The sequence below is a fragment of the Phyllobates terribilis genome, unplaced genomic scaffold (assembly GCF_046119375.1).
Source record: "Phyllobates terribilis strain yellow unplaced genomic scaffold, ASM4611937v1 Scaffold_11__3_contigs__length_659146591, whole genome shotgun sequence".
Lineage (NCBI taxonomy): Eukaryota > Metazoa > Chordata > Amphibia > Anura > Dendrobatidae > Phyllobates > Phyllobates terribilis.
Genome location: NW_027362771.1, coordinates 348,656,628 through 348,672,909, shown reverse-complemented (window position 1 = coordinate 348,672,909; position 16,282 = coordinate 348,656,628). Strand labels below are relative to the sequence as shown.

The 16,282-nt window shown below is 42.9% G+C and overlaps 1 protein-coding gene across 3 annotated transcripts in view; it reads right to left on the bottom strand.

Moving 5' to 3' along the window:
- Positions 1 to 16,282, bottom strand: part of LOC141166305 (long-chain fatty acid transport protein 2-like) — a 228,447-nt gene that overhangs the window by 161,994 nt on the left and 50,171 nt on the right. For all 3 annotated transcript variants that reach the window (XM_073652865.1, XM_073652867.1, XM_073652864.1), the window contains exons 3-6: positions 13,979 to 14,188; positions 9,453 to 9,611; positions 2,164 to 2,288; positions 1,785 to 1,979 (exon numbers count right to left, since the gene is read on the bottom strand). In XM_073652865.1, the coding sequence (XP_073508966.1) occupies positions 1,785 to 1,979; positions 2,164 to 2,288; positions 9,453 to 9,611; positions 13,979 to 14,188 (689 nt within the window). The remainder of the gene's footprint in view (positions 1 to 1,784; positions 1,980 to 2,163; positions 2,289 to 9,452; positions 9,612 to 13,978; positions 14,189 to 16,282) is intronic.

Below are 16,282 nucleotides of genomic sequence, written 5' to 3'. Positions count from 1 at the left end.
AGATGGAGGCTGAACATGAGGAGGAGGAGGAGAAGGATGATGCTCAGGAGCTGTACATTGTGGGGGCAACTCTGACTGACATAGGGCCCGCAATCCTCAGTGTGGGGAGGATGTGTTCCGTCCCAAGGTCCGACTGGGTCCCGGCTTCCATTATGTTTACCCAGTGTGCAGTCAGGGAGATGTACCGTCCCTGGCCACAAGCACTTGTCCATGTGTCCGTTGTCAGGTGGACTCTCCCAGCAACTGCGTTGCTGAGGGCACGGCAGATGTTTTGGGACACGTGCTCGTGTAGTGCGGGGATGGCACACCGGGCAAAATAGTGTTGGCTGGGGACAGAGTACCGAGGGATGGCCACCGCCATAAGGTTGCGGAAGGATTCCGTCTCTACCAGCCTAAAAGGCAGCATTTCCAACGCAAGTAGTCGTGAAATGTGCGAATTTAGGACTGTGGCCTGTGAGGCGTTAGCTGCGAATTTCCGCTTTCGTTCAAAGGTCTGGGATATGGACAATTGAACACTGCAGTGGGACGTGGACGTTGATGCTGTTTCTTGAGAAACTGCCATAACAAGTGAAGATTGAGAGGAGGGGGCATCTTTGCATGCAGTATGGACATGGGATTGCCTTACACACACAACAGGGGGTTCTATTGCAGGCACAACAGTGGAAGAAGCAGTGGTGACACCCGCTGACACTGGTCGTGGACCCTGGGGTTCGCCCCACTAAGTCGGGTGCTTTGCTGCCATGTGCCTGATCATGTTGGTGGTGGTCAGGCTGGTAGTTTTGTCACCCCTGCTGATGATGGCATGGCAGGTGGTACAAATGGCCTTTTTGGGGTTATCAGCAGAGTCTTTAAAAAAATTCCAGACTCTGGAAGACCTACCGGTTGTACTGGCAACGTCCCTCGTGTTGGTGTAACGGGGAATGGTTGCCCGCCTTCTATGTGTGGCCACCACACTGCTTCTTCCTGCCTGTTGGGGTACTCTGCCTCGCTCCCCCTGTGTGCTGCTGGCCATACTTCTATTTCTCTGGCCTACACCAGACTATTTTCAACAGATATATTTGTGTCTGAAAAATCAGAGACACACTTTTTTTTTTGGTGGGGGGGGGGACACCAAAAGGTTAATAAGACGGGTATTTGTACAGTGTGAAGGAGGAAAAAAAAAGAGGATTTAGATGAAAAAAAAAGGATTTTTCCTGGCCCCCGAGACCTGGAGCTAAGTCCAGCAATTTCAGCAACAGGAGCACACAGGACTGTAATGCAGCGTTTGCTGGTATAACCACTGCGTCTCCTATACAACTTGCCTGCCTGCCTGCCTGCCTGATATCTGGGATGGATATTAGTCCTGAGAAGGACTGTTTGTTTGATCTGGCAGCCTTTACAGACCCAACACTAACTATTTTGCAGGATATATCTCTCCCTAACTCAGCAGCGCTGTCCCTACACTGTCTGATTCGGAGTGACTGTGTCCAAGATGGCGGCGCCCGGTTTGAAAAACTGGAGGTGACGCTGTGCGGCCAGTCAATCACTGTAATGCCCACAAACAACATGGCTGTGGCATTACAGTGACTGGCTGGCAATCCCTGCATGTTCATTGGCTCTGTAGAGAGCGCCAAACATGCAGGGCAGAGACCCGAGCTCCCGCCCGAGTAACCCGGAAATGTTGAGCGTGATGCTCGGGCAAGTACCGAGCAGTGTCGAGCATGCTCGCTCAACACTAATGGTAGAGTTTCTCCAATATTTTCACATTTTAAAACTAAATAAGATAAAATATTGCCAGGTCTTACCTTTAGGAAGCAGTTGTATCTGCCTATTGCACATTCTTTCTTGGAGTAGTTGAAAAAGAACACATTGCCTTCCGTTGCCCCATAAACTTCCATTACTCTAATTTTACCGAAACGATCATTGAACTGTTTCAAAACCTCAGGTCTCACACCATTGCCCAAAGCGAACCGTACACTGTGATCCTTGTCGTTGTCTTTCTAGAAAACCGAGAATGATAACGTAATGATAAAATAATGGATGTTCCTACCCAAAGTTTCACATTCACACACAATTCAAACAATTAAAACACATGTGCAGGTATTAAAAAGATGGCTATGTAGAGTGTAAGAAATTTAAACGATTAGGAATGGCTTTTAAAGTACTTAGCCAGACTTTACCTACCTTAGGAGTGTTACATAGATATCGAAGTATCTCCCCAATATATTGGATTGCTGTTACGTTGTATTTTCTGCAATCATCCCAGAACTGACTGGCTGAAAATTTTTTTCTTAGGGCACATACAGCTCCTAATTAAAAAAAAAGAATGAATGCATTTTATGTAGATAGACAATTATTGTATGAATTATAGTGTCAGCATATACTGCATATTGGAAAATTAACTTTGCTTAAGAGAACTGGTACAACTTTCCTCAGTCATTCAAATGTATTCCATGGTACCATGTTAAAAGACCACCATAATGCCTGGATGCTACATAGTTATTATGGAAACTTTCCTTCCTACTTTTCCTCTTTTTGGGGCTCTTCTGACTACAGAATAAACGAGGCAGAGGTAACCAGACTCAAAAAACCAGCAGAGTTTTCATTTTGGGATTCCAGACATATGTGCAACCCTAGATGCATGATAGAGCTGTTAGTAACTGCGTGATCATTTAAAGGGACCAGGGACTGTACTTACGTATTTTGCATTGTCTGTGACACAGCGTAGTTCAGAAATACAAAACTAAAATAACTTTATTCTATACTTCAATGGGCCTGATTCATCAAAGCTTTTACGCATAATAATAAAATGTTGGCGCAACTTGAGCTGCACTAAACTTTTGCGACTTTTGGCTTTGTCTTGGTGTTTTCGCCAAAGTGGGCAGGGTTGGGTCAGGAAGGGGCATGGCAACTGCTGCTCATGAAATTCATGACAAGTGGCGGTGTTCATTAAGCCACAAATCTTACCCCAGCAGTGACTGGAGTAGGATTTGCAGTGAGATGTATACAATGATGTACGCTACTCGTCCAACGCTCCTGAGTCATAAAGAGATGTACTCGTCTACATAAATCAGGAGCATCTGACTCAAGCATGTCTCCTCATCACAACATCGGTTTTGTTGAATCGGGTCCAATATCTGTCTCAGATGTGGAACATCAGCATCCCAATTAAAAAAACAATCTAGCAGTTGTCAATTATAATAAACACTACAGATGGGGACTCGAAGCAGCAAACAGACTCTATACAAAGATATGAACCAGGGCACGAAGAAACCGCAATCATTAGAGTTTATATCAATGTGAGGAAACTGTCACGCACTGTGTAGGAAAGACTAAGTGCAACACAAAGGGAAGAGGGAAGGGAGCCCAGACTCTATGGAAAAGGGGGGAGTGAAGAACTCTTAGGCTGATCTGAAATCACCCTGTCTCCCCTACCATCCATATATTGGTTCTTCACCGCCGCACAGGAACCTACCCCTGTATTTCCCTAGTGCTTGGCCCTGGCTAGGGAAGGGGGGGGTGTGCACTAGTCAGTCCCCACTAAACATTAAAGACAGCACGGTAAGCAGACACAGGTGAAAATAACTTAGCTTGAGTCGACTTCAGAGAGATAACACACATGTCCTCTTTGCTCCAGAGCAGAAGTAAGCAGACTGCACTTGCTCCAAGCTTTCACAAGGGAACATGTGAATATCACCGGTGCCTCCCTATTGCAGACAAAGTATTTAAGCACCCAGGCCACGGTGTTGATTAGCAAGAGGTAGGTAGCCACTGGGATCTATAGTGAAACAGATCTAAGAAGGTGTCTGTAATGCCAAACGAAGAGATCTCCTGCAACCAACAGCAGGGCGACTGTCTGTCACATCTGACACACACGTAACAGAAACAGAGATACATTTTCCATGTTTTTACAGAATGAAAAACTGCATGGCTTCATTCAGAATGGATGCGGTTTTACTACTCAAAAAGCTCCTACATTAAGCAGTTGTCTCCTAGTCTAATAAAAAAGAAACATGGTTGTGTATCCTGGCTCAAATGCAATAGTTTTTACAAACGTGGGGCTAAAAATTTTTATTTTCATGCTGCAAGTTTGTGGTTAAAACCACAGAAATTCATAAGACCATTGATAATAATAATATTTATAAAATAAATTTATCAGTTGTATTTCTTTGTATGTGGTTTCCCGCATTAACTGAGAAGGGTGTGATGTATCAATAAAATTGCCAGCTCGCCACACAAAAGAAAAACCAAGCCCTCACACTAAAATAGTAAAATAAAAAAATAATACATCTTTGGTTTCGCCATAATCATACTGACCTGAAGAATAATGATGCCTCAATTAACTGAGTAAAAATCAAACCCCCCAAAAATGGCTGAACTGCATTCACTGTTTCACGGCGCTTGAAGATATTTATTCCATACACTATATGGTAAGACAACAACTTGTCCTGCAAGCAACAAGCCCTCATATGTTTATGGAAAAATTAAAAAAAGTTATGGTTCTTTGAAAAAGGGGAGGAACAAATGAAAATGCAAAAACAAAAATTGGCTGAATCCTTAAGGGGTTAAAGTAGGCAAAACCTTAGGCTAAACCTTAGGATTAAAGGACCAGGGCCTCCCGACTTTTCCCCACAGATGACGTCGGGGAGAGAAGGAAAAGGGAAGAAGAAATTTAAAAGCATGATCCTTTTGTATCCAAGGGTGATCAACCATACCGCACAACTTTTGAAGACTAGAAAGAGGGACAAATCATGCGGTGCATGTAGCGCGCCATGGCATATTTTGATGATGCCCCTAGCCACACCCATTTACCATTTTTTTCTATCCTGGCAGGAGGAGATGTCAGAGAGGCGGTGGCAGTGAGGGACACTCGTTTGTAGATAGGATTCACAGGTCAAATAGACCTGTGAATCCTATTTGTCTATTGTGTCATATCAAGCTTCCTGATGAACCAACAGCATGGCGAAACGTGTCCAGGCATGGACAACTAGAGGCACATACAACTAATGATAAGTCATCTATATAATTTTTCTAACCACAGTGGACTCCCAGACAGTAAAATGTATGTGTCCTTTATGCATGCTCCTGTATCTAATTTATTTCTAGCATTTAATATATAACTTGAACAGGGTGGGCTAGGGAGAGCCACCGTTGAGTGGGGGTGCCATTTTGTTTATCCAGGGTGCCAACCTCAGCGCCTAAGCAGTATCAGCCCTAGTTGTTTTGCTAGGGACTTGCAGGTATTTGGATTTTGCCTGTGATACAGCTATATATTTTCTTGTAGGATATGTATATGATATCCATCAGTAATCTTTAGGCATACTAGACAGAATATCTATTTTTTATCTACATATTTCTGCACAGGATTTTTTTGGTGTTTTTTAACATTATTCAATAAAGTTATATTTTTAAGGGGTTTATAGTTTCACTTGTGACGCACTACTTCGCTGCTCGCTAGCCCACCCTGAGAGATGGGGGTACTCGGAGCCAGGTCAGGTGTTGGGGGTAGCAGTCTTGGCCTGGACCCGTTCCGTGCCCAGGGTCGTCACATTAAAAATAAGGGCTAGGAGGGACGGTGGTAATCGAGTGGATTAAATGACTACGCCACCTGTGGTTTCTGGTGATCCTCCACCAGCGCTGCATTCAGTCCTCTGAGGCGAGATGTCAGGGCAGCAGCAGATGGTACTACTCCCCACAGGCGGAGCAGGGCCTCAGGGCAGAAGAGACGGAATCAGGGGGAGTCGTAGTGAGTGGTGCGGTGTGGTGTCGCGCTGAAATAAGGGACCGGAGGCAATGGATGCAGTCTTCCAAGCTTTACTCACGTTGTTTGGTGTCAGCTGCAAGGCTTCTCCTTGCTCCTCACGGCGGGCTGCGGCCACCAGGAAGGGGTTCAGCACACTCCGGGTAGTTCGGGTGCAACAATCAGGACCCCTTTGCACCAGAGTGTTCCTAGACTTTCCCACTAGGTCCTCTCCTGTCCGTATGTGGTGCGTGTTACAAGGCTGGGTCTCCCTCTGGACTATGCACAGAACAAGGGTACGGGTTGCGACTCCGCTCCGTCCGTTACCTGGTGGGATCCTCTGAGCCTCCGGGCTTCTCTGACTAAGACTTAAAGTGACAGAGTCAGATATCGGGGGCCGGTACCCCTTTTGCAGCAGGAGTCCCTCTGACTAGGCCAGAATAGTGAGGACAGGTGGCGTATGCTGCTCCGTCTGCATCCCCCTGGGATCCTTTTGCCGGTGGAGCTAGTCTCCTCTGCTCCCCTCCAGGCCTTCTTAGGTAGGGACCTTGACCGGGTAGAGACAGCCGTTAACTCTAGCCCACTCCTCGCCTCAAGGCCAGAGGACGAGGACCGTGTATCCTCAATCAGCTGCAGGTTCACACAGAAAGCCACGTTCAGTGATGAAGATCACAATCAAAGACCATAAGCCTAAGATGGCCGTTTATTAAGAATGAATTTTGTGGTGTAACCTAAAGTGCGTCCTCCACCCTCACCCACTACATGGTTCCCCTATATTTTGGTTCCCCCCATCTCCTCTTATCCCGGCTGGGGCAGCACCCTGGTGCATATAAGCCCCCCCCTAGGTGGGAGAGGTGTAGTGTTGGATGGATGGCTGAGTCCTGAGAGGTGCTCCTTCCTTACCATGGAGAGGGGATATCACACCTCGGTCTGAGGTGCAGTACCCCTGTGGCGACTGAACCCTCAGCGGCGCCACACACTCAGTGAGGGACATTCAGCAGATGCCCAAAACTCCAGGGGTAGACCCAAATCCCGCTATATCTGGGATGTTTAGTATTAGAGATGAGTGGATTGATTCATGGGTTTCTGGTCCAGCAACCAGGTCAGTGGTATCTGGCACTTGGACAGGAGGTCGTGAATCTCTCACCTTCCGGTGTCTATAAAGCTGTGTTCACATGTTGCATAAATACTGTGTTTTTTGTTTTCTGCAGGTGTCTGCACCAAACTATACAATAATATTCTTCTCTGATTATTGCACTTCTGCTGCATTTTGTGACTTTTCTCCCTTATTTGATATATTTTTGGTGCAGATGTGAAGTCACATTTTTTAAGTGTTTTTTTATAGTACAAAAAAGCTTTGATTTTAAAAAAAAGTAACTGCAGTTTTTTTACATGCGTTTTTTTAGGCTCCACATAAAAGCCTCTAGAGAAAAAAAACCACTAAGGCTAAGTGCCCACGATGCAGAAATGCTCCGGATTTTTCCTGAGCGTTTCTGCATCTCCCTGGTAGAAAAAACGCATGCGGATTGTACATGCGGATTGTACATGTGTTTTTCCTGCCAGGGACATGCGGATGTGAAGCGTTCTTCACATGCATTTCCGCATTCGGGTTATCAAGCGCTTTTCCAAGCGATTTTAGCATCACTTGGAAAGTGCTTGACAATTTGGTCACACTATATAAATCCATGCAACCTGCATGGATTTATATAGTGTGAACCGAAAGAATGTTAAAAAATAAAAACTAAATATCATACTTACCTTCTGATGGCCCCCGGAGTCTTTATTCGATGCGTCTCGGCTTGCTGGCAGCTCGCGGTACACTGAAGGACCTGCCGACGTCAGCATCGCCTGACCGGTCACATGACTAAATGACGTCAGCGCAGGTCTTTGAGTCCACCGGGATCTGCCGGCAAGCCAAGACAAGCACACCGGAGGCCATCAGAAGGTAAATATAACATTTATTTTTCATTTTATTCTTTTTTTACAGGTTCTATGGTACCCGGGTCCGGAGGAGAGTCTCCTCCTCTACAGACCCGGGTACCATCCACACATTGAAACGCATGGAATGCGCATCTACAGATGCAGTGATGCGGAATCCATGCGTTCCAATGCAAGTCAATGGTGGCGAAAACGCAGCACTTCCGCAAAATAATTGGTAGTGCTGCGTTTTTTTCCGCAATGATAATCCGCAGCAGAAATTTCCGCAGCATGTGCACAGCACATGCGGATTATCATTGGGGAACATGGCAGACCTTCTACCAAGCGTTTTTTAAGCGTTTCTGCAGCGTTTTTGCCGCTGCGGAAACGCTTAAAAACCGCATCGTGGGCACACAGCCTAAAACTGCACAGCTTAGCAGCGTCTTTAGATGTACAGTTGGTGCAGTTTACATGAAATCGCATCCACTTTCCTTGTACAGTTAAACACAGAATTTCTGTGCAAAAAGAATGCAGCAAAAAAAACACACCATTAATGCTACATGTAAACATGAACTAAATATCCAAGCAAAGTGGATGTGATTTTATGAAATCTCCAGCCCTTGATTAGTCTAAAGACACTTTTGTAATGGTAATGTTCGGTTTGGGTACCTTTTTCTCTATAGGCTTCTATGTGGAGCTTTAAAAAAAACACATGTAAAAATAAAAATCACAGTTGCATTTTTAAGCACAGAATCAAAGCTTTTCTGTGTTATTAAACAAGGATTAAAAATGTGGCATCATATTTGCACTAAAAATGCATCAAATAATTGAGAAAACGCTTAAAAAAAAAAACAACAAAACATCTGAGAAGATTGTTATTGCATCATGTGGTGTGGACACACGCAGAAAACATACAGAAAAAAGGAGTATAAAAAACTCTGGGTTTAATAGAGAAAAAAAAATCAATCACGTCATTTTTTTACTCCATTAAGCGATCACCGAAAATAATCTGATCGCAGTGTTGTGCGGGTCATTATGATTACAGGGACACCAAATATGTCTGTTATTTGCTGATTTGTGATGTTTATTATTTTTTTAATTTAATTTTTGTAATTATTTTTCATTAAGTAATTTTATAGAAAGAAAAAAATCTTTTTATTTTTCCGCTAGAATACAGGTACATAGAAATATAGTGCTATGTACAGATGCATTTCTATGTGCCAGTATAATCTGTATACAAAATTCTCCCATTGATGTCATTGAAAGCTGTCGCTCTTAGCTTTCGCTGTTGCATGCAGGAAGAGGAGGAATAACGTTCATTTACTCCAGGGACCTGTGCTTTCTAATGCTATTAGATTGCAGAATAACCCTGTATCTGCTGGTTAATAGCGTTACCCGACGTGACAGGGAATGGATGAAACAAAGCTGCAAGTTCTCTGCTCCTTCCCGTTCATAATTGTCAATATCAAGGGAATAACTGGCCTGTAATAAAATCTGACTTGCGCTAATATCCCTAAATGCAGATCATGGCCAATGCAAAGCATCTATGCACTGACACCTCAGACTTTATTTGGACTATTCACTGCTCTGACATTAGAAACAGCAAACATATTCAAAGATTCAACAACACGCCCTTCCTGGGATACATGCCTCCCTCCTCTTCCTCTTTGGTTTGTATAAAAGGTTTAATAAAACACTTTTGAAATGACATTGGTATTTTATAGGCATTATTTCACCATCATCAGATTGGAATATACAAGGAGCATACTCTTCAGTGCGGTACAGAAAAATCACCATGTGAAATCAATATGCGTACCTGTCTGGATGCATCCTCGGAGTCCAACGAGCAGTCCAGCACTGTGGTATAGAGGCAATGTAATGTACAATACATCCTCACTTGTAAGTCCACATAGCAAGCCTATTAGGCCACTTCCGAAAACACGGTTCTGTGTTATCAGTGCAGCCTTCGGAAGCCCTTGAAAAAATAAACAGTATTTGACATTTCTCCTATTGCATGGAAATTAGGCGTGTCATAGTTTGTGATGAAATGAGGTGGAATCCTCCTTTAGTATAAGTCATGTGCAGTTTGCTGTGGAAGTACCTATAATACAACGTGTTATATTTGACTTTTGTAAAGGAAATCTGCCATCTGATTTATGCAGAGGGGAGCATAAAGTAGCGACAGAATCTCCAATTCCAGCAGGTATCACATCAGTCAGCTCAACTTTCATGTGGCCTGTGGTCAAAAATCAGCAGAGAGGAGCTCAGAAAAAGACAACTGCCTTTAAGTGAAAGGAATCTGTCAGGTGATTTGGGTGTAGTATCCTAATAGTATCCTGAAATAGGGCTCGGGCAGCCCTTTTATGATATTTAACTTTTATTACTGTATGTGGCCCCTTTGTGTTGCTGTAAGCGCTGGACAAATTTATTGTCTTGCACCGGAGATAGCATATGCAAATACTTAATGCAAATTCACCCCTTTCTCCCACCCCTAATCCCGCCCACCGGTCTCGGTGATTGGCCAAGCGTATAAATGCATAATGTATAGTCACCTCTTTCTCCACCCATAATCCCACCCACACCTCCCGGTGTCACTGATTCAGACCGCTGAATGCACTGCAATCTTCCTACTTGCCGTCTGCTCTCCTGACCTGAGTGACAGTGTGTATTTCAATGCAGCTGTCACTCTCAGGTCAGGAAAGCAGATGACCACTCAGAGGATTTCAATGTGATCCTTCAGCATAAGGCAGTGTGACTCAATGACACCAGCTTAGGGGTGGGTGGGATTATGGGCGGGGGAAGGGGTGAATATGAATTAAGCATTTACATGCTTGGCCAATCACCTAGACCAGCAAATGCATGGGCAGGATTATGGGTGCGTGAAGGGGTGAATATGCATTAGGTACTTACATATGCTTGACTTGCCGGCGCGAGACAATAAATTTGTCCGGCGCTTACAGCAACACAAGGGAGCCACGTAGAGAAATAAAAATTGCATATCCTGAAAGGGTTGCCCAAACCCTATTTCAGGATACTATAAGCATATTACACTCAAATAATTTGACAGATTCCCTTTAAACACATACGTGAAAAATTAATACCGGTGTCATCAGTGTTTTGCACCACTGCGTTATCAGTGTGTTCATTTATACTATCAGTTGTCATTAGTGTTTTTCATGGATGGATAAAGAAATAAATAAATTACAAAGCTTCTCCTATACTTTGCAATGTTAAACACGGACAGCACATAGATGCCTCTGTGTACTGTACGTGTTTTTCACAGACCCATAGACTTGAATTGACCCTTATCATCCATGCTGCCAGAAAAAAAATAGATATATCTATGTGTGTTTTGCACTGATACACAGTCCATGAAAAACACGGAAAATATGAACAGCACCACAGATTATAATGAGTACATGCTGTATCTATAAGGTTCAGACTGTCCTGTACCTGCCCCTGAAGACAATTGTAAAGTGTGTACTGTGAAATGTGGTTTCATTGCAGTGTAATATAAAATGTGAAATGCATAGAATGTTATAAGCTCTAATGCTGCTGTGTGGGTACTATATTGGTAATGCCTAAGTAACTCTGTACATTCAGTTCAGGTTCAGGGAAAGAATAGGATAAAAGTATTTTTGTAGCGATAGATAGGAACTTTAGGACCCAGTGTAGTTACAGATAGATTAAGATAGGCAGTGGTGGGCCTATTAGTGTGTTAGTACAGTGTTAATGTCAGAAAGTAATGCAAGCTGTGTGCTGGAATGTAGGTGAAAGGTTAGATCGTCCCAGCAACAGACTGCAGGAATAGATACAGTTAAATGTTTGGGACCAGCCCAGCATGGGAGGGAAAAAGGTCAAGCAAAAAGGGGAAGCATTTCCTGGTTTTAGTCAGACAATCAGACAGTGTTAGTATGTGAGGTTCGTGTCAAGTTCAGGTTGAAGTGACAGTGGGCTGGAGGTACATGGAGCAACTATCTTTCTGACAGCATGAGGTCATACCGAATTTCCTGCCAACATTCCTGTAACGTCCGGGGAATATGGCTCAAACTAGGCACTGGGAAGTGTGCCTTTTTCCATTCCATACAAAGGAAGCCGGAATGGGAAACGCGTGAGGGAAACGTATCGGATCTTGGGAGTTCTGTTGGGCCGGATAGGAAATCCCTGGGGTTGACAGTAGGATAAAGCATAGGGATAGTCCGAGCTGAATGTAAACAGAGGATTAAAATGTGCTGTATTGATGAAACTGGAACTGGAGGGTGCTCTGGTCGATACTGTGTGTTAAAGATTGTTGTATCTGAACTGTGCAGTAAAGTTACATTTGTTATAACGAACCGTATGTCCGCCGATGTGTGTGCGGCTGATCCTGGACCAAAGGACGTGGATGCCTAAAGTGGGTAAAAGTGAGTACACTGCGTTGTACACAGCACATCATTGATGGACTGGGACACTGTTTATTTGTGGGGTGCCAGAGTGTGGAGAAGCAGCAGCTCACCCATGTCTAGTGCCCTGGGCACCTTTCAACTCCATGAATAAAATGGATACAACACGTACGTGCGACACGGATGTCTGAATGAAGCCTTAGAATGATTTCACTGATGGATTTAGAAGTAATTCATTCTGTACCCTGACTGCACTGTGTTTTACTCCACCCTTCGTGGATCCAGGACCAACTCTCTGCCACTGCTCCCGGTGTTTGTTATTGTCTGCAGCACTGATGTGAAGTTGACAGCTCAGCAGCTCTGAACGACTTGTGTCATTCACTGGGTCAGAGCCGCTGAGCTCAGTTACTGTTTGCAGTACTGTCAAAGTGACGTCAGCGCCGCAGACAATAAAAGACACAGGGAGCAGAGACGGATTTTCACTGCAAGCCCCAGGAAAGGTGACTAAAGCACAGTTTATTGATTTTGTAAACAAACTACAGCTGGGGAAGAGGGGTTTACCAAAACCAGAAAACCCTCTCAAGTTAAAAAAAAGTGCAGATCCTTCATATGCATTCCACATGGGTTTTTAGTGTCACCTAGTGGCCCTTGACATAATTACTCGATACATTGTTTTGCCAACAGTTATGTTCTATTAACTCTTTTTACTGTATATTAATACTATGAATAACTATGAACTACTAATACTATGTATACGAGTCGAATCTATAACCGCAGTTACCTACAGCTATTGGTTAGTGAGAGTTTGCTGTAAATACATTTATACAGCTCCATTTGAGTTTAAAGGGATTTTACCACTAAATATATTTAACACCTATTCATAAGATATGTGATGAATGTCTGATCACTGGTGGTCTCATCACTGGGGCGACTATTGATCATGCCATTCACAGAAGTAAAGAAGAACAGGGCATTGGAAAATCTCTTGATCATGGGGGCCCCAGCAGTGTGACCTCCAGTGATCGACATTTATTTCCTTTTCAATTCTTTACCTAATTTTTATCACTAGCTAAATGAATTCGGATACACTTATCTCCCCACAGTGGAGATATAGCCACAAGAGGGTACCCTAAAGTAACAGGAATTGTTTTATTAAAGTTGGGGCACTTGTAGTAGGGGGGGTTCCACCACAAGGTGATTGTACCTGGAGCCCTTCTGAGTTATTCTTTCACTTATTTTGTGATGGCTGATTCACATGAACAACGAGCTACTATGAAATTTTATTCCCTTCTTGGGAAAAAAAAACACATCAGAAACTATTGTTGCGAGGCACCAATTAAGCTGCAAATCGTTTCATGCCCAATTCATCCGTTAAAATTCGCTGTCAGGATCTCCATGAAATCCCAGTCAACTCCACAAGTTTATCAATGCTCCGACTGCAATCTTGCAGAATGTCTTGACAATTTTTTTTTTTCGATCTATTGCTATTTCACCTCGTTTAGGCCATTTGCACACATTGAGTATTTGGTCAACAATTATGCAGTGTGCACGTGGCCTTAACGTGGAAGAACCATTACTAAACTTGTGTTTTAGGCTTGGGCTACATGGTGACATGCTCAGAAAAGTTGGGCACCAAAAACATATGTGCAACTCGTATGTGCCGTGCAGATTCTTTTGGGTACCTCCTCGTACTTATCAAGCCAGAAAACCACAGCTTCCCTAGACAGATACATGTATATTTTGGAATAATTTAATGGCAAATTTTGGACCTAAAACCTGAATAGTGAACATTCACCGTGATAAAGGCATTTAGAATATAGATAAAGCCCAGAGCTACAAGCTTTGTAACCAGTAAAAATAACTGCACTACTCTAACATGTAACATGCACTAGCAAAGAAGTGAAATAGCTGATTAATCCTTCAGGGGAAGAAAAGTCCCAGTTCTAAAAGGACAACTTACCTGAGGTTCCAGATGTGTAAATATACAAAGCTGGAGAATTTTGTGTAATGGCGGACCTATAAGATTCAGGAATGGGCTCTTCAGGGGCGGCGTCTATTTTGTCAAGTAAACTTTGAACCCCTTCAGTAGGTGAGTCTCTGCTCAGGTAGAACACCTGGACCCCATCTTCTATCAGAGCGGGCAGCACATCCTCCACAGCAGCCTTCAATTCTTCTCGTAAAAAATATATATATATTATGTAGCAGTTAATCTTTTATTTAATTCCAGACTAAAATAACCAACTTTTTAAATGATCCATGAATGCAAATGCTTCACATATACATATACAGTGTGTTGTTCATGAATTTTCAAGCGATAAACTTCATTTCATTCAATTTGTCAAGATTTCTACTTGGCTATTTGCACACAAGCTCTTTTCAGGTGGTTTCCACTGCAAGATCCACACATGGCAGATGCAGTCCTTATATATCAGTGCTATATTCATGCAGAATAAGGGTATGTGCCCAAGATCAGGAGCCGCAGCGGCCAGCTGTTACAGCATAGTGGATGTTATTTCTAGAAATCCCATGTCCACTATGCGTCTCCGTGCACCTGAGGACACAGACATGCGGCGCGTCTTTCAAGATCGCAGCGTGTCAATTTCTCTTGTGGAGTCGCTCGTCTCCGCAAGAGAAATAAGATCACTACAATGTATTGAATGTGTTGAATGTGTTGAATCTGCATGGATCAATGAACGCATGCGGATTCACCTGCGTTCATAAAACGCAAGTATTCTGCACCCAAAGCCCTGCCTGTCCGGATCGTGTGCACATACCCTAACAGAAAAAAATCCTTTGTATGCCTTCATATGATAGAGTCAGAGCCACTGAAATAAAGCAGGGGTCTCATGCATCTTTTCATAACAGGGATGAGGACATGAGCCTTTAGAGAATAAAATATGGTATTATGTTACCAATGCAGCTGTCTGTATGATTTTCTGAGCAGGATACAATTGTATGTTGGGCAGTAGAAATGCCAAGACAACCATGCGATGGCAAGAAAGTATCATGCACTGGTCTTATTTTAGTTAATAGGCTTTGTGCATAATACTAATGCAGCCACACCGCCCAGCTTGGGGTCATGTTCCTCTGTACTGGATTTGAAAGTCAGCTTGGGGAGTTATATCAGAGAGAACAATTAAGCTCTATGCCCCCACAAGGTAGATGTAGATCACTGAACCGCTGGCTGTACCATCTGCGATGGGAACCAGCCATTACTTATAGCTGGGCTCCTGCTGCTTCTGCCATTTTTTAGATGAAAAAAAACAAAGAAAGAAACATATTAAGCAACAGACATTTTGAATTGTTTCATCTGCAACAGCCTACACTATAATACTGTTATTTATCCCAATAAAACAGTGCCAAATGGCGGTGTTTGGCCCATGAAAAAAATGACCCTTACTGAGTACCACGTTTTTAATCTTGATTTCTTTTAGTGCTTCTTAAAGCCCTAAAGTTGCCATTTGAAATGACTTTAGTTTTGTGCCATGTCTATGATCTGCTTTTTTTCAACAACATTAAACAACTGAATGAACATCCTCCGAGCCCCGTGATTCCATAATTTTTGCCAGGGGTTGTATATATCCTGCCTACAACTTTTTAAATATTTATATTATATGATACCTGTTTTATGGGATTCCTTTGCTACTTCTCCTGTTTTTAATCTATTTTAAACATATGTATGAAATAAAGATGTTATAAGCAGCTATAATTCTTTTTTGATCGGATTGATGTTATTACTGAAGTACTGCATTTTGTAGGCCAGTTTTGAGTATCGGATTTTATTGTGTAGTAGTTGTAAAGTAAGTAAACACACATTTATCAAGCAGTTTACTGCAATTATTGGTGTAAACTAAGTGCCAAAAAGTAGCAAATTGCACACAAACTTGCAAAAAGATGCAAACTGCACAAAAGTTTCAATTTCTGTGCCATACTTTCCCACAACTTCTAAACAGATTTTTTAAACTTTACAATAGAAAATATTGCTAAATTTGGCAGAAATCTGGACCAGATTTATGAAGCTGTGTGCATTGACTATCAGGGCAGCTTCTTAAAAAAGTGGCAAAAAAAATTTTTTTTTGCCCACTCGCTTAGTGATATGAAAAAAAAACAACAGACTGAGCTTCATTTACCCTCCCAGGTTCAGAACTGTCTCTTGACTGCTGCCTTGATTTCTGTTGATCATTTTTTGCTGTTTGGTAACATCACATCTACGGCACTGCAGACAATCACTGAGTTCAACAGCTCAGCAAATGTGGATGACTCA